The sequence below is a fragment of the Capra hircus genome, chromosome 1, assembly GCF_001704415.2.
Source record: "Capra hircus breed San Clemente chromosome 1, ASM170441v1, whole genome shotgun sequence".
In the NCBI taxonomy this organism is placed as follows: Eukaryota; Metazoa; Chordata; class Mammalia; order Artiodactyla; family Bovidae; genus Capra; species Capra hircus.
Window position 1 is genome coordinate 111,728,828 of NC_030808.1, and position 27,115 is coordinate 111,755,942.

The following is a 27,115-nucleotide window of genomic DNA, read 5'->3' on the forward strand; positions in this document are numbered from 1 at the left end:
ATTGTCACACCAGCCACGATCATCTAACTGCCTTGGTCTTCCTCAATTTCCATTTTCTCTGCTTGAAACACTCCATTCCCACATCTACTCTAGCTAACTTCTACTTAGGCTTTTAAATTCCAGCATCTATGTGGTCTTCTGAATGAGTCTTGCCTTGACACCTAGATTACGTTAGTCATCCCTTTTATATTGTTGATGGTAGTCTGTTGTATCTTCTTTTTAAAGAAGTTTATTTGCAATTACTTGTTCAATATCTATCTTCTCAATTAGACTATAAGATCTCATGAAGCCAGGAACCATGTCAGTCTTGATATCCATTATGTTTCTGACTTGTCTAGTGCCTGGGACTTGTTATGACCTTCATGCATAGTTGTTGAATGAATGAATGGTTTAGGCTCTGGGTGAGATTTTTATTCTGCCTTCTGATAAAGTACAAATGGGCGAGGGACAGAGATGGTGGGTTTATTGATGTTATGATGGCAGGACATTGAGGGCATTTATTCTGGCTCAAAGGAGATCCATGTGGTCTCTGGCTTAGTTGATAGCAGCCTCCCCTGCTACTGCTGTCTGTCCTCCAGGGCTCAGCATGCCCCAGCAGAGGGAAGATCATTACCCATGGATCTGAGTGACCACTCAGCATTGGTGGTTACTTTCTAGACCCTACAGAAGTCCAGCCATTCAAACACCTTGCTGATTCTCAGGTCTGTTTTGCTTCCAAACATAGAAAACCTCATTCAAAGTGGCTTAAATAATGAAGAATGATGTTGGGTTAGGTAAGTGGCAAGTTCATTTGCAGAATGGCCTTCAAGATAGGCTTAATTCAGAGGCTAAGCAGGGTCATCAAAAACATGTCTTTCTGTTCTAGCTACCATGTAATTAGCATCATCCCCTGTCTGGTTTCCCCTTTCCTGGTGGTTGCAGGGTGACTGCCAGCAGGCCCCTGAACTATATGTTTCTTGGTCCAAGCCCAGAGAGAGTGAGACAGTGAATGTGCCTCATCCAACAAACCAGAATTTGTACTGACTTCTGGATGAGCAGCTTAGCTCATATGACGATCCCTGAGCTGATCCCTGTGCCTTGTGTATGTGTTCTCCTTGGAACAGTAAATCAGCATGGGCATAGGATATCATAGGCTTGCTGATGCCGGTGATCGCTTATCCTTGGAACTGGCTCTTCTGAAACTCCATGCTGGATGGGCAGAATGAATTGTTGGGGGACAAACAGAATGTCAGTTACAGCATCATTGCTCTACAGTTTATCATACAGTTTTGCATTTTCTTAAACGTTTCTGTAAATAGCTGTAAAGCCTCACTCCTTCCTCCCTGGCCTCCAGCCTCTACTTTCAACCACACAAATGTCTGTCAAATAACATTGGGTTTGCCCAGCTTGATTTTTCTGCTTCTTGTTCCTGGTGAACTCTCTTTGGCTAATCTGGACCAATCACTTCCCCTTATGCTTTTGGAGATGTCTTTGCTCCATCCTAGATCATCCCAACTGGAAAGGCAATAGCAGATCTTAGAGATTTTTGAAGAGACAAAACAGGTTCATCTTTCTTTTATGGAAGAGATCCTAATGGTAATTTCCTCATCAAGTAAGATGGCAGTGGACTTCAGATTTCAGATATGTGGTAGGACAAAGCTTATCCTCCTTTTTCTTGTTTTTCACTCTCCCTTAAATTTGGGTGACTGCAAGAATGCATTAGACTTGCATAAAGTAAATGGGAGCCTGTGACTTAAACTGACTACAAAGTGTTACGATTTTTTAAGCCTGCTGTTGTGTCAGTTTTTCAAATATGGTTTTGACTCAGTGGGCAAGCAAAGACAGGTTACTGTTGAGAGAAGTCCATCTGTGTCAGATACATATGCATACGTGAAGCCAAGCCTGAGAACGTGCTGTGGGGCTCGGGAGACACTCATTCCAGCTCCCTCCCCCCGGATCAGCACCCAGCAGCGCAGTAGTGTGTGCTACTCTGCCTCTTTCCCCTGGAGATCCCTGACATAAAATAACAATGAAATCTCCTCCTTTCCACTGGAAGAACTTAGTATATACAGGAAGGATGCCTACCTTAAGTCCTTGAACCCACCCCTTTTTTACATCCCAGTTCCGGTCATCTGGGTAGCCTTAATTTATCCTTAAATAGACTTTTCCAGCTCTCCTGAGCTCCCACTCCCTCCATTCTCTCATCTGTACAACTACTACAATAGTGATATTTCAGAAATATGTGTCTGACCATGTTATTTTTCTATCGTAAACCATTCAAATGTTGTTCATAGCTTGGAGGATAAAGTTCACATTGCACGCTATAGCCCAAAAGATGAGCCAACCCCCACTCTGAGGTCAACTAATGCATGTGTATAATCTAAACACACACCACCCCCCCAACTTAGTTTCCTGGAAGGTACCATGTTTAAGCATTTGGCCTTTGCATTCACACTTTCCTTGGCCACAGTACCCTTCTTTTTCCCAACACATAAACAATGTCTACCTATCTATGGCTTCAGCTTTTGTAACATGTCCCATTAGAAGTCCTTACTCTGCCTTCTCTGTCATGAGGCAGCATGCTGGATCTTCCCCACCATAGTCTTGTTCAAGTGTGTTATGATTGTTTGTGTCCATCATTAAAGTGCAAGCCCAGGGAGGAACAGGGTCTGCACCTCTCTTGCTTGCTGTCTCCCTTGTATACATGTCAAGTTCTTATCATGATGTCTGATCCATTAATTCAATTAACGGTGTGGTGTTTGCTCAAGAAGAGGTCAAGCTGGGGAGAGAGATTTGTATATATTTCTACATAAAGAGGGAATATAGAGTAGGGGAGAGGTAGCAAGTCAGACAGGAGACTTAGAACTATACAGAATCCCTGTTTTATCATCAACTGGCTTTGCAACTTTGGGCATGTTATCTAACTTTGCTATACTTTAGTTTTTATTATCTGTAAAACTGGGATTTTAATTACAGTTGTCTCTAGGCATGGTTGTATATATTAGAATTAGAGAATATATGTAATGTACTTGGTATAGCCCTTGGGGCATAGTAGTGAGTGAGTGAAGTCGCTCAGTCGTGTCCGACTCTTTGCGACCCCATGGGCTGTAGCCTACCAGGCTCCTCTGTCCATGGGATTTTCCAGGCAATAGTCCTGGAGTGGATTGCCATTTCCTTCTGCAGGGGATCTTCCCAACCCAGGGATTGAACCCAGGTCTTCCGCATTGTAGACAGACACTTTACTGTCTGAGCCACCAGGGAAGTAGGTGTCTGTTAAATACATGACCTTATACCTCAACCTGCCTGGGACAGCCCCACTTTGTACCTGTTGTCCCAGTGTCATTACTAAAAGTGCCCCATTTTACTCTTCAGAGTCCTGTTTTGGACAATAGATGACATGTTCCCCTACTGAGGGATGAGCTACTAGAACTAGAAAGGAACTCAGAGGTTAATTGGTGTATTCCTCCCCCCAACTCACAGATAAGAGAATTGAGGTCAAGAGAGTGAGTTTTGCCAAAGCCCCTGTGACTACCTGGTGGCAGAATTGAATCTTCTAACTTGGAGAGCAGAGTTACTTCTATGCCACATGTGAACTACTTTCTTAATTCCAGTGTTTTTGAAGAGTTAATGATCAGCTTTAATAGATCTTCAAAGGCAGTCAATACATATAAACCAGCCAATACATATAAACCTGTAAACCTGCTACCCACCCTTCTCCAGCATTTTCTGAACTGCCTCTTTCCCCAACCCAGCCTCCCACTTCTGAACTGCATCGTTAATTAGTTTCTCTAGATATATGTAGATGTTCTCCCTGACCTTTTGATTTGGGGCGGTTTTGCTCACCCACACTCTTCCTTTTTATGAGATGATCTCTGTTCAGCTGGAAGTCCTGGGAGGGCAGGGAGGGCCTATAGGTCTCCCCCTAGATCATGTGAATCACCTAATACATATTTTTAGGGATGGTAATTGGATAAGAGACTAAACCCTTTTAGCAGGGTGGCTTTCTGTCCCCTGGAGTAGAGACCTCTAGCCTGTGCATGTCCCTCTCTCTGAAGACAGACACAGCACCTGCAGGGAAGTGGAGGGCAGAGCAGGAAGAAATGAGCAGCACTTGCTTACTGCCCACCTGGAGGCAGAAGGAAAGAGGGGCCCCATTCCCTTCTACCAGAATTGAGGACAAAACAAAAACAAAGAAGATAAACAATCATATTATGCTTTATTTACTCAGCATCCAGATGCAAAGGAAAGTGGAAAGAAGGCACATGGACGATCCCTCATGACCAACTTCGGAAAACATAAGGTAAATGAATTAAGAGTGATAATTTGCATAGTTCAGTTAATCTAAAGAGTCGAGAAGGTAACAGGAGACCATGACCTTGGAATAACTGTAGATTCCTTAAATAGGACCCCAGAAAAGGAAAAGATTGATAGTGAAACCACTTTAAAATTTAAGAACTTCTGTTCATCAGAAGTATGAGAGCAAATAGCATACTGGGAAATAATATTTCCACTACACGTATCACACAAAGGACTTATATTCTGAATTTATTAAAAAATCTCTACAAATCAATAGAAAGCACTCTATTTTTTTTTAAAAAATGAGCAAAAGACTTAACTATGCTTCACAATAGAAGATATCCAAGTGATTGATATGGAAAAACCTTGATCAGTCCTGGGAAATGTAAATTAGAATGATGTTAAGATTCTGCATACATCCTCCACGATAACACCCTCACAGTATCTACTCAACCACTCTATGAACCATGAGTGGCTTATCAGCTCTATTGTTAGGTGTGTGTCATGAGACTGAAGCAATGCTATTTATAGGGGCCTTATTTGTAATAGTACAAATAGGAAACAGTTCAAATGTCTATCAACGATAGAGTGAATAAAAATGATGGTGTACTTGTAAGAAAATATCATCAATGAGAATGACAAAACTACAGCTACATGCAATAGTGTGATCTTTGTAAACATGACATTGAGCGAAAGAAGCCAGATCCAGAAGAGTGCATATAGTTTGAGTTCATTTATATAAACCTCAAAAATAGGCATAAAAAAATCTATGGGGTTAAAGTCAGGATAGTAGTTACTTCTGGGGAGAAGGTGATGACCAAGTGGGAGAATCTGAAGATTTGGGGGCAGATAATATTCCATTGCCTCATTTGGGTGGTTTCACGTGTGGAAAGTTATCATGCTGTACACTTAGAGTTCTTGTACTTTTCTAAGTGTATGTGATATGTCAATAAAAAGGTAAAGCACTTATTAAGTGATGAATTTTATGCATGAGGTTTCCCAAGGCCATTTCTTGTACTTTAAAGAATGTTGTATCTAGAATTTCCTGCCCATCAATAAGATAATTTATTAAAAGTTTGGACAAAATAGTCATAATAAACTGAAAACAATAAAAATGTTCTCCCATATAGACTGCTTAAGTAAACTATGATTCATTCACACAATGGACAATTATGAGCCATTGAAAGATGATCTCTCTAAAAAGTTCAACCTTAAAAAAGTAAGATGAAAACTGATTATATGGTATGCTAATGATGATGTGTCAAAACTTTATATAAAGAAAATATATCATCGTTTCTCCAAATACCTGTCATTGATCATTATTACTTATTTCTGCTTTTTGCATTTTATATTTAAATATGAACCTGAGAAATAGATTTATTATTTTTGTAACTCTTCAAATTACTAACTGTGTATGGAATTGAAGAATATTTCATTTCTTGATTACAACTACTCATTTAAATCAAAATTATTTTCCAAAGTAAAGCTTTTAGGGAGTGCTTCAGCTACTACACAATCAGACTTTATTATGTCTTAAGTCATAAGAATGAATGTCCTCAAGACTTTATACATTATTTTTTTTTAAAGTTAATAGTATTTTAAACTGGAAGTTTATACAAAGTTTATACAACTTTCCATGCCATCTTATTTAATCACCACAAAAATAATAATCCTTTAAGACAGATTTTTTTTTCTGCCCTTTAGAAAAAGTACAATAGGAAACTTGAGAGATTAACTGATTTATCAGCATGATGAGAGGCCAGTCTGAAACATGAGCTCATCAGATGCTTGGGTTCCCACTCCAGGTACACTGTGGTCCTCAAGGCATAACCAAGACCTGAGAAGGTTCCAGACTAAATTGGCCCCTTGCTGTCAGTGCAGTAGAGTGCATTTATGCCAATAGTGTAGCTTGCTTTTTTGTTTATTATGAATGAGAAAATCTGGAAGGCAATTTGGTCCCATGGTAATGTGAGAATGGAGTCCCTTTCCTCTTCTAAGACATGTTCCCCAGATGTCCAAGGTACTTGTCTAAAAGTTTTACCTTTGTTTGTAGAAGCTGAGATTTGGTGACATGGTTTTCTACAGTTACTAGGGTCCCTCCCCATTATTTATGTTGTTGAGATATGTGTTGCCAAATATTGGATTTATTTCCAATGTTGTGGGGATGAAACTGCATCATTGCTAAGGTTTTGGGTCTAACAGCTAATCTGTCCAAAGACATCAGGTTAGTCCTACAGTCTTTCAGCCTGAATACCATAGGTAATAATCTTCATTCTGCTCTAGAAATTAAAATGGGTCAAAATCTCAAAAGAACAGTTTGACTTAGATGAGTTTTTGAGTCCATACTGAACAAAAGCAGGAATGGCAGTTATTCATTTGAAAAATTACTGCTTGTCTTTTTTTTTTCTTTTAATGAAATCTTCCTTTTATAAGTAATTCAAAAGGAGCAGTGAGCTTTCTATATGAGGACACTTTATCCCTTATAATCATTTAAATAAATATTACAACTTGACCCTACCCTTCATAGAAACCTTTAATGCTGACTAATAGTCTAAGATCTATATTTTATGTGCCTTAGAAGTCAGTTTTACAGCATGAAACCATCAGTTTTGCCTTGATTATTTTAAGATAATTTTGGCCAAAGACACTCTTGTTATTAGGCTTCCCAAGTGGGTCAGTGCTAAAGAAACTGCCTGCCAACGTAGGAGCCACAGAAAATGCGGATTTTATCTCTTGATTGGGAAGATCCACTGGAGTAGGAAATGGCCACCACTCCAGCTTTCCTGCCTGGGAAATCCCATGGACAGAAGAACCTGGCAGGCTACAATCCATAGTGTCCCAAATGAGTCAGACATGGCTTAGTGACTAAACAGCAAATGCTTGTTGCTAAGGCAAGCTGCAATGTTTGGTCAATTATTTTCCTCCAGGTTACTGTCCTTGTGTGTCTGTGTGTCTTTTAAAGTTCATTTCATTTTCTGTATATTGTATAGGTACCTGATGCAATGAGTTTGTGTTAAGTTTGCTCTGATTTTTCTGGCAGAAAACCACAAAATCACGGTCCAAATCTTATAGTACTGATGATGAGGAGGATGCACAGCAGAATCCTGGCAAGGAAACTGGCCAGCTGTACCGGTAAGAAAACTCCCCATGTTTCTTACTCAGGCTCCCAGGACCTCTCTATCCCCATCAGCTTGGCTGGTTAGTTGTATGTATCTAGAAAATCAGATCACAAGGTAAAGGGCTCAGTGCAGTGGGACATGTGACAGGATATGAGATGATAATATATGTAGGGGACTTTTACAGCCTGGTATACAGTGGGCTCTTAATAAATGCTGGCTGTAACAGGCAAGAATCCCTTAGAAGAAATGGAGTAGCAAAAAGTCCGAAATGCAGTACTTGGATGCAGTCTCAAAAATGACAGAATGATCTCTGTTCATTTCCAAAGCAAACCATTCAATATCACAGTAATCCAAGTCTATGCCCTGACCAGTAATGCTGAAGAAGCTGAAGTTGAATGGTTCTATGAAGACCTACAAGACCTTCTAGACAAGACCTACAAGACCTTCTAACACCAAAATAAGAAAAAAGATGTCCTTTTCATTATAGGGGACTGGAATGCAAAAGGAGGAAGTCAAGAAACACCTGGAGTAACAGGCAAATTTGGCCTTGGAGTACAGAATGAAGCAGGTCAAAGGCTAACAGAGTTTTGCCAAGAGAACGCACTCATCATAGCAAATACCCTCTTCCAACAACACAAGAGAAGACTCTACACATGGACATCACCAGATGGTCAATACTGAAATCAGATTGACTATATTATTTGCAGCCAAAGATGGAGAAGCTCTATACAGTCAGCAAAAACAAGACTGGGAGCTGACTATGGCTCCGATCATGATCTCCTTATTGCCAAATTCAGACTTAAATTGAAGAAAGTACGGACAAACACTAGACCATGCAGATATGACCTAAATCAAATCCCTCACGATTATACAGTGGAAGTGAGAAATAGATTTAAGGAACTAGATCTGGTAGACTGCCAGATGAATTATAGACAGAGGTTCATGGCATTGTACAGGAGAAAGGGAGCAAGACCATCCCCAAGAAAAAGAAATGCAAAAAAGCAAAATGGCTATCTGAGGAGCCCTTACAAATAACTGTGAAAAGAAGAGATGCAAAAAGCAAAGGAGAAAAGGAAAGATATACCCATTTGAATGCAGAGTTCCAAAGAATAGCAAGGAGAGGTAAGAAAGCTTTTCTAGTGATCAGTGCAAAGGAATAGAGGAAAATAATAGAATGGGAAAGACTAGAGATCTCTTCAAGAAAATTAGAGATACCAAGGGAACATTTCATGCAAAGATGAGCTCAATAAAGGACAGAAATTGTATGAACCTAACAGAAGAAGATTTAAGAAGAGGTGGCAAGAATGCACAGAAGAACTGTACAAAAAAGATCTTAATGACCCAGATAATTCACGATGCTATGTTCGCTCACCTAGAGCCAGACATCCTAGAATGTGAAGTCAAGTGGGCTTTAGGAAGCATCGCTACAAACAAAGCTAGTGGAGGTGATGGAATTCCAGTTGAGCTATTTCAAATCCTGAAAGATGATGCTGTGAAAGTGTAGCACTCAATATGCCAGCAAATTTGGAAAACTCAGCAGTGGCCACAGGACTGGATTTCATTCCAATCCCAAAGAAAGGCAATGCCAAAGAATGCTCAAACTACTGCACAATTGCACTCATCTCACACGCTAGCAGAGTAATGCTCAAAATTCTCCAAACCAGGTTTAAACATTATGTGAACTGTGAACTTCCAGATGTTGAAGCTGAATTTAGCAAAGGCAGAGGAACCAGAGATCAAATACCCACTGGATCATCGAAAAAGCAAGAGTTCCAGAAAACCATCTACTTCTGCTTTATCAATAGGCCAAAGCCTTTGACTGTGTGGATCACAATAAACTGTGGAAAATTCTGAAAGAGATAGGCCTCTTGAGATGACCTCAGAGATGACCTGCCTCTTGAGAAATCTGTATGCAAGTCAGGAAGCAACAGTTAGAACTGGACATGGAACAACAGACTGGTTCCAAATAGGAAAAGGAGTACATCAAGGCTGTATATTGTCATCCTGCTTATTTAACTTCTATGCAGAGTACATCATGAGAAACACTAGGCTGGATGAAGCACAAGCTGGAATCAAGATTGCCGGGAGAAATATCAATAACCTCAGATATGCAGATGACATCACCCTTCTGGCAGAAAGTGAAGAGGAACTAAAGAGCCCCTTGATGAAAGTGAAAGAGGAGAGTGAAAAATTTGGCTTAAAGCTCAACATTCAGGAAACATAGATCATGGCATCCGGTCCTATCACTTCATGGCAAATAGAAGGGGAAACAGTGGAAACAGTGGCAGACTTTACTTTTTCGACTCCAAAATCAGTGCAGATGGTGATTGCAGCCATGAAATTAAAAGACACTTACTCCTTGGAAGAAAAGTTATGACTAACCTAGACAACATATTAAAAAGCAGAGATGTTATTTTGCCAACAAAGGTCCATCTAGTCAAAACTATGGTTTTTCCAGTGGTCATGTATGGATGTGAGAGTAGGACTATAAAGAAAGCTGAGCACCGAAGAATTGATGCTTTTGAACTATGGTGTTGGAGAAGACTCTTGAGAGTCCCTTGGACTGCAAGGAGATCCAACCAGTCCATCCGAAGGGAAATCAGTCCTGAATATTCATCAGAAGGATTGATGTTCAAGCTGAAACTCCCATACTTTGGCCACCTGATGCGAAGAACTGACTTATTTGAAAAGACCCTGATGCTGGGAAAGATTGAAGGTGGGAGGAGAAGGGGATGACAGAGGATGAGATTGTTGGATGGCATCACCGACTTAATGGGCATGAGTTTGAGTAAACTTCGGCAGTTGGTGATGGACAAGGACACCTGGTTTGCTGCAGTCCATGGGTCACAAAGAGTTGGACACGACTGAGCAACTGAAATGATCTGAACTGTGACATCTTTCAGGTAAAAGGTATTTTCAGAGGAGAAGGGCGACATGAACTAGCACAGAGGAGCTTTACAGGAGATTGAAGTAGAAGACAGATGATAAGCACATGAGAAGAGCCAGGAATCTGAAATCAGCCAGACTTCAAACTCTTGTTCCTCCAACTTTTACATGGGGCATGTAGGCTCCTCATTTGTATCTATTTCATAGGCTCACTTTAAGGATTAAAGGACTTCAACTGTTTAGCCTGATGAGCCCTACCCCAATTAACTAAGTGCTCAAAAATATCAGCTGCTGCTTTATTATTTGTTGTTCAGTCACTAAGTCATGTCTGACTCTTGTGACCCCATGGACTGTAGCCCACTGGGCTCCTCTGTTCATGGGGTGCTCCAGGCAAGAATAATGGGGTGAGCTGCCATTTCCTCCTCCAGAGGGTCTTCCTGACTCTGGGATCAAACCCACGTCTTCTGAATTGGCAGGCGGATTCTTTACCACCGACCACCAGGGAGGCCTGCTATTTAATTACCAGTAGAATTTGGGATGAGTAAAATGATCATAATTTTAGAACCCAAATTGTGATACATGATTTGATATAGGATTTTCTGGAAGTTTATATATACAGTAAGTCTCACAAAGGAATATAAATTATATGCTTCATAAATAGATAGACAGATATACAAACATGTGCACATCCACACACACACCCATGGCTTTATTGAAAGACTAAAACAAAATTGGACGCATAGAGGTCCTGTAGGAAAGAATCAGTGTTGAATTCAGTTTTGTATTTGAGCCTCACTTCAACAAAATGTCCATATATAAGATAGTAGCTAATTAGTAAGGGCAAAGATGTGTATGGACCTTACCCTTAGGGTACAGAAAATCCAATATGTATAAATAGTTACACTAAAGCATATATAGAGAATAGAGTCACTTTCCAGGAGACCTCTGCTGTGAATGTTCTCAAATATAAGCTTGACAAAGGCTCAACTCCGAATCAGCTTCCAATATAGGGATCAAACCTGCATCTCTTATGTCTCCTATTTTGGCAGGTGGGTTCTTTACTGCTAGTGCCACCTGGGAAGCCCAATAGCCAGGGAAGCTATCACATAAAGTCATGTTCCATGCTTCACTTAAATCAGTTAGAAATTTGCTTGTAATAGCTACCAAGGCCCAAGCAGCTATGATTGTAGCCTTTTGGGACTTCAATAAACTAACTCAATTTTTAGATAAGGATTAAAAAAAGCAAACTGTATGTAGAAATTCTCTGTAATATGGAGTGTCTTGGGGGCTTTACTTGTCATTTCTAGGCACGGCTTCCCTCACATTCATTTATGATCATTTGCTTTCACAAAACCAGATTTTTCACCTATGGCTACAGAATTTCCTAATCACATAGTAAAGGAGGAACATGGACTCTTTCTTCCCATTGATTTTTATTCCTGTTTGTATTCATGTCTTCTTTCTCAAATGAGTTATTGACACATTTTGACCTTAATTCTTTTGTTGAATGTTTATAAATATCATTATGATAATAACTTTTGTCTGATTTGTTTACTATTTTCTCTCCATTAGGTGCTCAGTAAATATTAACACAGTGAATAAGTCTATATCATCACTATCTAATTCCAGAACATTTTCACCACACCAAAAAGAAACTCTGCCATTAGCAGAGATTTCCCATCCCTCTCTCCCCCAGCCCCTGATACCAACTAATCTACTTATTTGGGGCTGCACCCTGTGGCATGTGGGGATCTTAGTCCCAAGACCAGGGATCAACCTTGCGCCTCCTGTGTTGGGAGTGTAGAGTCTTACCACTGGACCACCAGCAAAGTCCCCCGACTAATCTGCTTTTTGTCTCTATAAATTTGCCTTTTCTGGACATTACCTATAAATGGAATTCTACCATATTTGGCCCATTTTTGTCTGATTTCTTTTACTTAGTATAATATTTCCAAGATTCATCCATGTTGTAGAATGCATCAGTACGTCATCATTTTTATTGTTGAATAATATTCCATTGTACGAATATATTGCACTTTATTTGTTCACTAGCTAAAGGATACTTGGGTTGTTTTTACGTTCTAGCTATTATAGATAATACTGCTATGAACATTCATTTCTAAGTTTTTCTGTAAATATAGGTTTTAATTTCTCTTGGGTATTAGTTAAAAGTAGAATTGCTGAGTCACATGGTAACTGTTTCATTTTTTGGACTGCCAAACTATATTGGCGCAGCAACTGAGCCATTTAAAATTCTCCAGTAGTGTGTGAACATTCCAATTTCTCCTCATCCTTGCCAACACACATTATTACCCTCCCTTTTGGTTACAGCCAACCTAGTAGACATGAAGGGGTATCTCATTTTAGTTTGGTTTGCATCTTCTTTTTGGCCATTTGTGTATATTTGGTGAGGACTGAAGTTTTTAATGATTATATGTTTTCTGGGAGGAGAAAAGTACTTCTGTAAAGGGAATGTGGTATTCTGTGAAGAATTTTACTGAGGCAAAGAGCAAGTGGTAGAATTTGTAAAGTTGTGGAGGAAAAGAAATGCTAGGAGTGGTTTATAGGATTTATACTGTATAGATATATAGAAAGAGTAAGTGATGTTTATCTTAAAAAAGTTGAATATATTAATAGAAAAGGCATAAAGAAGAAAATCAAAATTACTATAAATATACCTCTAGAAGATAATGACTATGGAAAGTTTGGTGTGTTTCTTGTTAGATGTATTATTGTTTAGTCACTAATTCGTGTCTGACTATTTGTGACCCCATGGATTACCATACACCAGGCTTTTCTGTCCTTCACTATCTCCTGGAGTTTGCTCAAACTCATGTCCATTGAGTTGGTGATGCCATCCAACCATTTCATCCTCTGTTGCCCGCTTCTCCTCCTGCCGTCAATCTTTCCCAGCATCATGGTCTTTTCCAATGAGTCAGCTTTTTGCAGCAGGTGGCCAGAGTATTGGGGCTTCAGCTTCAGCATCAGTCCTTCCAATGTGTATTCAGGGTTCATTTCCTTTAGGATTGACTGGTTTGATCTCCTTGCAGTCCAAGGGACTCTTAGATGTATAATATGCTTTTTAGTCTAGCCAGGTTCTCCTTCTGCCAAAGTAGGGTGATTCCTTGGTAAACTCTGGTGTTACTCCACAGTTGGGAAATGGTAGGAATCCGGCCCTTCACAACAGAACTTATAAATTCAGGAGAAGAGAGTGTGGATAAAATCTGGCTGAACAGTGAATAAAGCCACATGAGTAGAGTGTTGTGGTGGAGACAGTACTGAACTAAAAATCACGTTTAGGTTCTAATCCTGGCTCCATCAGAGCAGGTAGGGAAGGTGGAGTAACCAAAAGCCCAAACTTCTTCTAGCTCTAAAACGTCATGAGTCCTGGGTGTGTTTTACAGGTTGGGCCGCCGAAGGAAAACCATGAAGCTGTGTCGAGAGCTCTCTGATTTGGTTGTGTACACAAACTCTGTGGCAGCCCAGGACATTGTGGATGATGGTAAGGCCTGAGTGTTTTCACTTCTGGATAAACACTCCTGACCTTTCTTTGTCAATTGTTAATTAAACTTTTGTTAATCGAATCATCAGGACACATTTCTGGAACTGCATAGAATCCAACTTGAGCCTGAGCTTCAGGAAACTGATTGCTGGGAACAATGCTTAGCTCACAGGGAGCGCTCTATTGATCACTTTGTTTGCCTAACTGGCTAGAGGTCAGAGACATTTCCTGCAGGGCAGAGGAGGACTTTATTATTAAAAAGGCAGATGGATCAGAGCAAGGTCTTCCCTGTGTTTAGACTATGGACACTTGACCTAGTTTGATGGTCAGATCACAGATGGCCATTCCAAGTGTGAATGACTAGAAGAAAGAGGAAATTAATTGGCAAAAATAACATCCTGAAACGCCCCATATTTTCTCATTGAGAGTTTTGACCTTGGTGAAAATAATTTAACCCACAGATTGTAATTTTAACAAAAAGGGCAGAAATTTCTAAAGCATTGGCTCTTTCACAGTTTTTTTACCCATCAATTGCCATATGTGGAACTGAGAAATCCTAGTCACAACTCTTCTTACCCTGACTTCCTGCTGGCTGCACTTTCTCCTTAGCCTCTTCGCTTCTCACTTGTGTTTTGTCCAGTTGTTGAGTGCTTATGAAGATACACTATGAACATGTGGGTTTTCAGTATAATTGTAGTTTCACTGGAAGTGAAAATTACATCAGAGTCTCCCATTCTCATGCCTCAGCAGCGCTGAAACAACATTGTGCTGAGTCTCATGTCTTCACAACCTCCAGGATTTTTCCTCAGATCTTTGTTTTTTCTTCCCCTATTCTACAAGTGTATATTTTTTTATCTGAAGATTTTCTTCCCTTTGGTGTTGAATCCTTCTGCAGATGATGACAATTATTAAGAAAAATTGAACTTCGTGTGTGATGAGAACCTGTAGACTTCTGAGAAAGTGAACCTTCTTTTTTTCTAGATTCTTTTCCATTACAAGTTATTACAAGATGTTGGATTTAGTCCCTTGTGCCACACAGGAGGGCCTTGTTGTTTATTTTATGTATTTTGTTCTTGTTTTTGTTCAGTTTCTTAGTCATGTCTGACTCTGTGACTCCATGGACTGTAGCACACCAGGCTTCCCTGTCCTTCACCATCTCCTGGAACTTGCTCAAACTCATGTCCATCGAGTTGGTGATGCCATCCAACCATCTCATCTTCTGTCATCCCCTTCTCCTCCTGCCTTCAATGTTTCCCAGCATAAGGGTCTTTTCTAATGAGTCAGCTCTTGCATCAGGTGGCCAAAGTACTGAACCTTCACATCAGTCCTTTCAATGAATATTTACGACTGATTTCTTTTAGGATTGACTGGTTTGATCTCCTTACAGTCTAAGGGACTCTCAAGAGTCTTCTCCAACACCACAGTTCAAAAGCATCAGTTCTTTGGTATTCAGCCTTCTTTATGGTCCAACTCTCACATCCGTACATGACTACTGGAAAAACCATACCTTTGACTATGTGGATCTTTGTTGGCAAAGTAATGTTTCCACTTTTTAATATGCTGTGTAGGTTTGTCATAGCTTTTCTTCCAAGATACTTCCCTAGTGGCTCAGACAGTAAGGAATCTGCCTGCAATGCAGGAGACCTGGGTTTAATCCCTGGGGTGGGAAGATCCCCTGGAGGAGGGCATGGCAACCCACTCCAGTATTCTTGCCTGGAAAATTCCATGGACAGAGACTAGCGGGCTACAGTCTATGAGAGTCATAAAGAATCGGACTTGACTGAGTGACTAACACTTTCACTTTCTTCCAAGGAACAAGCGTCTTTTAATTTCATAGTTGCAGTCACCATCTGCAGTGATTTTGGAGCCCAAGAAAGTAAATTCTGTCACTGTTTCCATTAGTAGTTGTATGTATTAATCCCAAACTCCTAATGTATCCCTCCTCTTTCCTCTTTTGTAACCGTAGTTTTGTTTTCTGTGTTTGCGAGTCTATTTCTATTGTGTAAATGGGTTCATTTGTGTCATACTTCAGATTTCACATGCAAATCATATCATGTAGTATTTGTCTGTCTTTGTCTCACTTACTTTACTTAGTATGATAATCTTTAGGTTCATCCGTATTGCTGCAAATGGCATTATTTTATTCTTTATTATGGCTGAGTTTTCTGTTGTGTGTGTGTGTGTATGGATGTATGTATGTATATACACACACACACACACACACAAACACACCACATCTTCTTTATCCATTTATGTGTGGATGGACATTTAAGTTGCTCCCATGCCTTAGCTATTGTAAATAGTGCTGCTATGAACATCAAGATGCATGTGTCTTTTTGAATTAGAGTTTTTGTGTTATCTGAATATATGCCTAGTAGTGGGATTGCTGGATCATATGGTAGTTCTCTGTTTAGTTTTTTAAGGAAACTCCACACTTTTTAATATAGTGGCTGCTACAGTTTGCATTCCCAGCAATAGTGTAGAAGGTTCCATTTTCTCCACACTGTCTCCAGCATTTATTATTTGTAGACTTTCTGATGATGACCATTCTGACCAGTATGAGGTGATACCTGAATGTCATATTCTTATAATAATGGCCGGGTAGTGGTGATGTAGTTGCTCAGTCATGTCTTACTCTTTGGGACCCCATGGACTGTAGCCCACTAGGCTCTTCTGTCCATGGGATTCTCCAGGCAAGAATACTGGAGTGGGTTGCCATTCCCTTCTCCAGGGAATCTTCCCAACCCAGGAATCAAACCCAGGTCTCCTGCATTGCAGGCAGATTTTTTACTGACTGAGCTACAAGGGAAGCCAATAACTACCTGCAGCTAGAAAATAAACTTGAGGAGTATTTTAATGGAGTTAGAGGTATATTTGGTTCATAGAAATAATTTCTACTGCATGCCTCAGGAAATCATAATCCCATTAGTGTAATGGAAAATAATATTGAGGATTGTTTAGTTCTTGAACATCACCTATTTTTGTCTTGTGTGTTTGTGTGTGTATCTATACCACAAAATAAGTAATAGATAATGAATGCATGGTTTATCCTAATGCAAAACAACTCAGCTCTATTAATATACTAATTGACATGTTCCTAATTAGCAAGGTCATCTTACTGATGATGTGGTGTGCCTAATTTATATAGAGAGAGGAAAGAGTGTACTAATTTTAGTGCTGTTACATCTGAAGGTGGTTTGTCACAAAGACTATATTTTCTTTTATTATGTTCAAAGTATTCCTCATCAACACCTACAAGTATGATCATTTTTAGTATGCTTGAGATATGTAACCTTGCTAAAAAGTTATGTCAATAAGATATATATGATAAGGAGTCTGTATGCAGGAAATCATCAAATTAAACACTGTAATTCTCTAATTTCTTTGCCTCTCACTTGTATTTGTGACTGTTTCAAGTTCCAACTCTAGAATGTAGTTGCTAGTCAATTTGGGCAGTATTTACTATCTAAGACTGTACAACCCCGAGGACCACAGGGGCCCTGGGAGACTGTGCACAAATTAATTTGTACAGCCTGGATCTAGTTCAGGTCCAGTAAAACAGTAATTCAACTCTGGTTCATGGGCCATGTCCTTCAGTCTGGGTTCAGAGCACACACTGGAATGAAAATGAGACTCTGGGGAAGTTTAGGCTGGTCTCTTCCAACAGGTCCAGATGAGATTGGGTGGTCATTTTAGGGATGAGGTATGGATATTTACTGAAGAAGTAGGAGTGGTGGGGCATTCTAGATGTGTGGCACAAAAAGACAGAATTGGGAGAAAGGGGTAGGATATTAAATATTTGGAGGTTTACTCCATCATGACCCCCTAACTTGTAGCATCGTTGGCCCTAGATTATCCCTTTCTGATGATGCTCCAACCAGAAACTTTAATATCAGCTTCCTGTTGTTGTTTTTTTTTTTTTACCTCCCATTTTTTCCCATTATTTATAAACCTGACTAGGTGGATATTCTTTATAATATTCTTTTGAATTCTTTTTCCATTATTATTCCTTTCTCCCAAACAGGTTTTGACTGGCTTCAAGATTCTTTTCAAATCAACTTTAAAACCCAATTTTCCTGTTTTGGAATTACTCTTTTCCCTTTATTTTCTTAAGCGTCAAATGCAGTCACTGAATGTGTTTCACACTGTGCTTTCTAAATGATGCCTTCCATGATTGTCTCCCTTTTATCAGGAATGAGTTGCATAGATAGTTTTATTTATCCATAGGTGTCTTGCTCTCTGGCAAAGCTATTCTGTTTGAATCAGGCACCTAGAAAATGTTCCCTCTCTGCCCTCTTCCTACTAGCCAGATCAACATGAAGTAAGGAGATAAGAGAATGCTCTTGAGAGAATATGGGATTCAAAAATAGACAGTTACCTGAACAAGATGCAAAGCTCTGATTTGAAATGGTAAAAGAGTCCTGGGAGTGGAATTTTATAGATCTTTCTTGCTCGGGAGCTGAGCCTCTTCTGGTTGAATTCGCTCTTTCGTTCTGCCCTTTATTATTGGTGTAATCGAACTCAGGATCTTGCATGAGTGGTGTTTTCTTTGCTGCAGTTTTCACATTTCTGTTTTCTTTGTTAAAACCTGCGTTAGGAACCACAGGAAATGTGTTATCCTTTAGTGAAACAAGAGCACATCAAGTGGTTCAGCAGAAATCAGAGCAGTTCATGATTTATAACCAAAAGCAGCTCACGAGGATTTATCCCTCCGCCTACCGCATCGATTCCAGTAACTTCAACCCTCTGCCCTACTGGAACGCAGGTTGCCAGCTAGGTGTGTATACCTCTGGGAGGAGCAGTTCTCCGAGGGTCTGAGTCTAGGCTGCTATGTTACCTAATTCTCTTAAACTTTGAACTTGCACAGTGGCACTGAACTACCAGTCTGAAGGGCGAATGATGCAGTTAAATCGAGCCAAATTCAAGACAAACGGCAACTGCGGCTACGTTCTCAAACCCCAGCAGATGTGCAAAGGTGTGTGTTAAATTCATAGTCGTATCTCTGAAAGCAAGAGACATTTACTGAAGGAGCACTCGGGAAAGCAGAGTGCCTCAGTGTTTTGCAACATGATTTTTTAAAATGAGAAAAATTAAGTATTGGAATGTAAATAAAGAACTTTTTAAAAAATAGTTATTTTTAATCGAAGGTTAATTGCAATATTTTGTTGGTTTCCACCCATACATCAACATGGATCAGCCATAGGTCCCCTCCCTCACACCTCCCACCTCATCCCAGCCCTCTAGGATGTCACAGAGCCCAGGTTTGTGTTCCCTGAGTTATATAGCAAATTCCTGTTGGTTATCCCATTTTACATATGTTAGTGCGTATGTTTCCATGATCCTGTTTCTGTTTGTCCCACCCTCTCCTTCCTGTCCCCTCTACCCTGTCCGTAAGTCTGTTTTCTGTGTCTGCATCTCCACTGCTGCCATACAAATAGGTTCATCAGTACCATCTTTCTAGATTCCATGTATATGTGTTAATATACAGTATATTTGTTTTTCCCTTTCTGACTTACTTCACTCTGTATAATAGGCTCTAGGTTCATCCACCTCATTAGCACTGACTGAAATGTGTTCCTTGTTAATAGCTGAGTAATATTCCACTGTGTATATGTACCACATATTCTTTACCCACTCATCTGTCCATGGGCATCTAGGTTGCTTCCATGTCCTGGCTGCTGTAAATAGTGCTGCAGTGAACATTGGGATACATGGGTCTTTTTCAGTTATGGTTTTTTCAGTGTTTATGCCCAGTATTGGGATTGTTGGGTCATATGGTAATTTTATTCCTAGATTTTTAAGGAATCACCATATTGTCTTCCATAGTGGCTGTATCAACTTGGAATGTAAATAACTCTTGTCACCACTGTTTAATAATTCGGTAGCCTTCCCTGGTAGGCTGGTGTTTGGCCTTCCCCTGTAGCTCAGCTGGTAAGGAATCTGCCTGTAATACAGGAGACCCCAGTTCGATTCTTGGGTCAGGAAGATCTCCTGGAGAAGGGATAGGCTACCCACTCTAGTATTCATGGGCTTCCCTGGTGGCTCAGATGGTGAAGAATCTGCCTGCAATGCGGGAGACCTGGATTCAATCTCTGGGTTGGGAAGATCCCCTGGAGGAGGGCATGGCTACCCACTCCAGTATTCTTGCCTGGAGAATCCCCATGGACAGAGGAGCCTGGCAGGCTACAGTCCATGGGGTTACAAAGAGTTGGACCTGACTGAGTGACTAAACCCCCCGTGCAGTATATTTAATTCTTTAAATCCCAGGCTCCTCTGTCCCTGGGTATTCTCCAGGCGAGAATACTGGAGTGGGTTGCCATTCCCTTCTTCAGCATGTGTGCATATGTACGTGTAATTTCCATGCTACCAACCTTAGATTTTAACCTCTATTTGTCTTAGGTACTTTCAACCCTTTCTCAGGTGATCCACTTCCTGCCAACCCCAAAAAACAGCTCATCCTGAAAGTGATCAGTGGACAACAACTCCCCAAACCTCCAGATTCCATGTTTGGAGACCGAGGAGAGGTAAGCCATGTATGACCAAGTGGTTAGTTATGTGATTATCTTATCGTGTTTACATTTCAGCTGAGGGTGCTGTAGAGGTATGCGTGTGTGTGTTTGTCAATGAGCCCTGACCTCAGCTTCTCTGATATTAACTGACTTCCTGGCAGAGTACACACAGTTCCTTCTGGAGTGCAGTTCATCATCTATTTTGGAGGCATGAGTGCAATATAATTCAATTCACAATCCAAGGACACTGGCAATGGTAAATTGAGATGCAAGGAGCAATTTTGTTATTAGTAGAAACAGTGAACAAGAGCATGTCTTCCCCTCCCTGCATTTTTCACCTGCTGTGACCCTCGTGTCTGCTACACATTGGCCACCAGCTCCCTGGTCACAGGCCACTCTTCCCTTGCTGTGCTTCTGTTGCATGTTTTACAGTGTCTCCCTCTGTGGCCACAGCCTTCGCCCTTTCCAGAGCGGTCACTCCATGATCCCCGCTGTACCTGCTCTTGGCCTTCTTGGCCTCTGTTTCCTCTCTGTCGGTCAGCCCCTCCTCTGCTCATGTCCTTCCTCTCAGGAGTTGTCCATCACTTCAGGCTATCTGCCACTCCCACCTATTAAACTATCCTTTCTGGATCTTGAATGTCGATGGGGAAACCACATAGCTCTGAGTGGTCCCACCATCAACTCTGTCTCTAATCTCTGCTGAGTTCTGCAGTGCCGTCCCAGCTCCTCCTGATCAGCCCTCCGTCACATTTCCCGCAGCAGATAGTGTCAACCTCTTCTCTTCTCATACGTATATTCCCATCACTTTCTCACCTTTAGCAGATGGCTCCATGTCCTGCCTCTTGGGAAGTAGAGCTGCAGGTGGGGCCGTGTCTTCCCTGTCATCTGTAATGCCTCTGGCCTCATCTCAGCCACCATCAGCTCTTGGCATTTCTGCTGCAGTAGGTTCTCAGCTCACTGGTCTCCCTACTTCCACTCTGTTCTCTCAGCAGCAAGAATAGTTAAGTTGGTAGTATCAGAAAGTTTCTCCTTACTTCTTCTTCTTTCCCTTTTTTCTTTGTTGTCTGCAGAAGGGAAGACTCACTTCCTATATTTCCCCTAAGCTTTTTGCTTTGAAAAATTTCAGTCCTTAGAAAAACTGCAGGAATAGCAGAATGAACACTGTATCTTCAGCATCTAGATTCACCAATTAACGTACTAAATTTTGTTACTTTCGCTCTGTCTTCCTTTCGTGTGTAAATGAGTATATGGTAAATATACATATACAGTTATGCACTTGAAAGGGAGACGTAAAGCAAATATAACAAAGTTTAATTATATGTGTCACACACACACACACACACACACACACTCATACGTATACCTTTGCTTTTCTTTGGAGAATTATTTGAGAGCAAGTTAACATCATGACCCCAACCCCTAAATACGTCAGCATTTTTCTCTCTCTTTTTAAAATTTAATATAAATAAATATACTTATTTTTAATATTTATTTTGCTGTTTCGGGTCTTAGTTACAACCTCTGAGATCTTTAGTTGCAGCATGTGGGATCTAGTTCCCTGACCAAGGATGGAACCTTGCATTGGATGCAAGGATTCTTAGCCAATGGATCTCCAGGGAAGTCCAGGCATTTCTCTCTTAAAGACAAGAAGATTGAGACTTTCCTGGTGGTTGACTGGCTAAGACTCCATGCTCTCAGTATAGGAGGGGTCCAGGTTCGACCCCTGGTCAGGGAACTGGATCCCACATGCCACAACTAAAGATCCTGCATGCTGCAATGAATACCCAGCACAGCCAAATTAATTCATTAATTAAATTTTAAAAAAGAACAAAGTTATCCTATATAACTGCAATACAGTCATTACACTCATGTCATTAGATATTGGCACAATAATATATTTTTCTGCTATTTTATTTTTTGTTTCTTTTAGACCTTCAGAACAACTTTATCCATCTTTTTAAGATTTTAAAATACAGTTTTGAAAGATTACTTTCCGTTTACAATTATTGCAAAATATTGGCTGTATTTTCTGTGTTGTAAAGTACATCATTGACCCTATCTTACACCCAGGAGTTTGTTGGTACAATAATTTTATCTAAGATAATATGTATTCAGTTTTACCCCATTGTCCCAAAATTGTTCTTTTATTATTTTTCTTTTTAGATTCAGGATCCAATTAAGAATCACACATTGCTTTTAGTTGTCATTTCTCTTTGGTCTTTTAAAATGTGGAACAATTTTCCAGTTTTGTTGTCATTATATTGATATTTTTAAATGTCCAAGCCAGTTGTGTCCATAATGTCTCTCAGTTTGGATTTACCTGATTGTTCATGATTTAGTTCAGTTCAGTCACTCAGTCGTGTCCGACTCTTGGCGACCCCATGGACTACAGCATACCAAGCTTCCCTGTCCATCACCAACTCCCGGAGATTATTCAAACTCATGTCCATCAGGGTCTTTTCCAACTCATGTCCATCAGGTCTTTCGCATCAGGTGGCCAAAACACTGCAGTTTCAGCTTCAGCATCAGTCCCTTCCAGTGAATATTCAGGACTGATTTCCTTTAGTATGGACTGGTTTGACCTCCTTGCAGTCCAAGGGACTCTCAAGAGTCTTCTCCAACACCACAGTCCAACTCTCACACCCATACATGACTATTGGAAAAACCGTTGCTTTGACTAGATGGACCTTTGTTGGCAAGTAATGTCTCTGCTTTTTAATATGCTGTGTATGTTGGTCATAGCTTTTCTTCCAAGGAGCAAGTGTCCTTGAATTTCATGGCTGCAGTCAACATCTCCACTGATTTTGGAGCACAAAAAAATAAGGTCTGTCACTGTTTCCATTGTTTCCCCATCTATTTGCCATGAAGTGATGGGACCAGATTCCATGATCTTATTTTTCTGAATGTTGAATTTTAAGCCAACTTTTTCACTCTCCTCTTTCACTTCCATGAAGAGCCTCTTTAGTTCTTCTTCGCTTTCTGCCATAAGGGTGGTGTCATCTGCATATCTGAGCTTATTGATATTTTTCCTGGCAAACTTGGTTCTAGCTTGTGCTTCATCCAGTCTAGCATTTCTCATGATGTACTCTGCATAGAAGTTAAATAAGCAGGGTGACAATATACAGCCTTGACATACTCCTTTCCCGATTTGGAACCAGTCTGTTGTTTCATGCCCAGTTCTAACTTTTGCTTCTGGATCTGCATACAGATTTCTCAGGAGGCAGGTAAGGTGGTCTGGTAGTCCCATCTCTTGAAGCATTTTCCACAGTTTATTGTGATCCACACAATCAAAGGCTTTGGCATAGTCCATAAAGCAGAAGTAGATGTTTTTCTGGAACTCTTTTGCATTTTTGAGGATCCAACAGATGTTGGCAATTTGATCTCTGGTTCCTCTGCCTTTTCTAAATCCAGCTTGAGCATCTAGAAGTTCACGATTCACGTACTGTTGAAGCCTGGTTTGGAGAATTTTGAGCATGACTTTGCTAGCGTGTGAGATGAGTGCAGTTGTGCATGGTTACAATCAGAATACACATATCTGTCAGGAATGCTGCATGGGCAATGTGTTTCCTTCTCAGTGCATCATATCAGGGGCCACGTTATGTCAGTTTATCCCAGGACTGATAATGTTACTTGGCTAAGGGAGTTTCTTCCAGATGTTTTTCATTGCATAGTTATCTCTTTATCTTTCTAATATATAGTTTATGGTATTAAAGTAATCTTTTAAATGTAAGAGTATCTTTATTTTATAGTTAAAATAAAACCCGACCTCTTTATCATGGCTCATGAGGTTCTCTGTCAGGAGATTTTAACTCTTTCTTGAGCCACAGAAAAAGATGTTATCAGGTGAAGCCTTTGTGCACTTTCTCAGTGTTTTTAAATGCATACAATAAACAGGTAAAGTGACACTTTAGGAAGCTGCTGCTGCTGCTGCTGTGAAGTCCCTTTAGTCGTGTCTGACTCTGTGCAATCCCATAGATGGCAGCCCACCAGGCTCCCCCATCCCTGGGATTCTCCAGGCAAGAACACTGAGTGGGTTGCCATTTCCTTCTCCAATGCTGAAAGTGAAGTCGCTCAGTCGTGTCTGACTTGTAGTGACCCGATTGACAGCAGCCTACCAGGCTCCTCCGTCCATGGGATTTTCCAGGCAAGAGTACTGGAGTTGGTTGCTATTGCCTTCTCCGTTAGGAAGCTAATTATATTGAAATTCACTTATCAATATTAGAAACAAGTTTTGACATACAAATATGTGTGCAGTAAATAGCAGGATCTAGAGAGGGGTTGAATAACTATTAGATGAGTATGGGTGACACAGAGATTTCTGTCACGACCATAATGTGACTTAAACACCTGTGATTTCTGTCAGACACAAAGTTATAGTACTAATATTCTACTATTTGTGCTTTATGGAAAATGAAAATGAAAATACAGTTTTCCTCTCATCTTGGCTCATTGAATTTTCAGCCTGTGATCTCTCCCATTATTCATTATCTCTGAGAGTGAAATAACTTTTCTTGCTCCCAATCAGAAAATTGTCATCTTCAATTTTCACCTTTTCTTTGCTCTCCACATCTACTCAGTTACTATCTCCTGGACATTCTGCCTCCTGAATCTCTCCCTATTCTTGCTGCTACTGTTCAGCGCCATTCTCCTGGCATGTCACCTGGATTACAGCTTTGATGAAGCAGACACTGTTTTCTCAGGTTTACAGATGAGGAAACTGAAGCACAGATGTTACACAATTTGCCCAAGTCCAGCAGTGTTGAAGCTGGAAGTTGTCCTTCAAGCCTGTGGTGGCTGCTGCTATTTTTTTTCCTAATTGGAGGATGATTGCTTTACAACATTGTGTTGGTTTCTGCTGTACAAAAATGTGATTCAGCTATAAGTATACACGTATCTCCTCCCTGCCTCCCACACGCCCCCATTCCATGCCTCTAGGTTATCACAGAGCACCAAGCTGAACTCCCTGTGTTATGCAGCTGCTTCCCACTAGCTATGTATTTTACACATGATAGTGTATATATGTCAGTGCTACTCTCTGTGACATCTTAATTCCTTAATTTAGATTTAATTAAATTAAACCTCTTAAATTCCTTAAAAACAGGATTCGTATTTATTCAGTTCAGTTCAGTCGCTCGGTTGTGTCCAACTCCTTGTGACTCCATGAATCGCAGCACGCCAGGCCTCCCTGTCCATCACCAACTCCCGGAGTTTACTCAGACTCATGTCCATCAAGTCGGTGATGCCATCCAGCTGTCTCATCCTCTGTCGTCCCCGTCTCCTCCTGCCCACAATCCCTGCCAGCATCAGGGTCTTTTCCAATGAGTCAACTCTTCTCATGAGGTGGCCAAAGTATTAGAGTTTCAGCTTCAGCATCAGTCCTTCCAATGAACACCCAGGACTGATCTCCTTTAGGATGGACTGGTTGGATCTCCTTGCAGTTCAAGGGACTCTCAAGAGTCTTCTCCAACACCGCAGTTCAAAAGCATCAGTTCTTCGGCACTCAGCACTCTCACATCCATACATGACCACTGGAAAAACCATAGCCTTGACTAGATGGACCTTTGTTGGCAAAGTAATGTCTCTGCTTTTGAGTATGCTATCTAGGTTGGTCATAACTTTTCTTCCAAGGAGCAAGTGTCTTTTAATTTCATGGCTGCAGTCACCATCTCCATTGATTTTGGAGCCCCCCAAAATAAAGTCTGACACTGTTTCCACTGTTTCCTCATCTATTTGCCATGAACCCTGCTTATTTATGCAGAGTACATCATGAGAAATGCTGGGCTGGAAGAAGCACAAGCTAGAATCAAGATTGCCTGGAGAAATATCAATAACCGCAGATAGGCAGATGATACCACCTTTACGGCAGAAAGTGAAGAGGAACTAAAAAGCCTCTTGATGAAAGTGAAAGAGAAGAGTGAAAAATTTGCCCTTAAGGGTCAACATTCAGAAAACTTAGATAACTGGTCCCATCACTTCATGGGAAATAGATGGGGAAACAGTGGAAACAGTGTCAGACTTTATTTTGGGGGGTTCCAAAATCACTGCAGATGCTGATTGCAGCCATGAAATTAAGAGACAGCTACCCCTTGGAAGGAAAGTTATGACCAACCTAGATAGCATATTCAAAAGCAGAGACATTACTTTGCCAACAAAGGTCCATCTAGTCAAGGCTATGGTTTTTCCAGTGGTCATGTATGTATGTGAGAGTTGGACTGTGAAGAAAGCTGAGTGCCAAAGAATTGATGCTTTTGAACTGTGGTGTTGGAGAAGACTCTTGAGAGTCCCTTGGACTGCAAAGATATCCAACCAATCCATTCAAAAGGAGATCAGTCCTGGGTGTTCTTTGGGAAGGAATGATGCTAAAGCTGAAACTCCAGTACTTTGGCCACCTCATGAGAAGAGTTGACTCATTGGAAAAGACTCTGATGCTGGGAGGGACTGTGGGCAGGAGGAGAAGGGGACGACAGAGGATGAGATGGCTGGATGCATCACCGACTTGTTGGACATGAGTTTGAGTAAACTCCGGGAGTTGGTGATGGACAGGCAGGCCTGGCATGCTGCGATTCATGGGGTTGCAAAGAGTCGGACATGACTGAGCGACTGAACTGAACTGATGGGACCAGATGCCATGACCTTATTTTTCTGGATGTTGAGCTTTAGGCTAACTTTTTCACTCTCCTCTTTCACTTTCATCAAGAGGCTCTTTAGTTCCTCTTCACTTTCTGCCATAAGGGTGGTGTCATCTGCATATCTGAGGTGATTGATATTTCTCCCGGCAATCATGATTCCAGCTTGTTCTTCATTCAGTCCAGCGTTTCTCATGA

The 27,115-nt window shown here is 40.7% G+C and overlaps 1 protein-coding gene across 3 annotated transcripts in view; it reads left to right on the top strand.

Annotated features, from left to right (window-relative positions):
* Positions 1-27,115, top strand: part of PLCH1 (phospholipase C eta 1) — a 109,314-nt gene that overhangs the window by 68,679 nt on the left and 13,520 nt on the right. For all 3 annotated transcript variants that reach the window (XM_018048620.1, XM_018048609.1, XM_018048614.1), the window contains exons 11-16: positions 4,208-4,279; positions 7,316-7,407; positions 13,685-13,782; positions 18,380-18,559; positions 18,650-18,757; positions 20,182-20,306. In XM_018048620.1, coding sequence (XP_017904109.1) covers positions 4,208-4,279; positions 7,316-7,407; positions 13,685-13,782; positions 18,380-18,559; positions 18,650-18,757; positions 20,182-20,306 — 675 coding nt within the window. The remainder of the gene's footprint in view (positions 1-4,207; positions 4,280-7,315; positions 7,408-13,684; positions 13,783-18,379; positions 18,560-18,649; positions 18,758-20,181; positions 20,307-27,115) is intronic.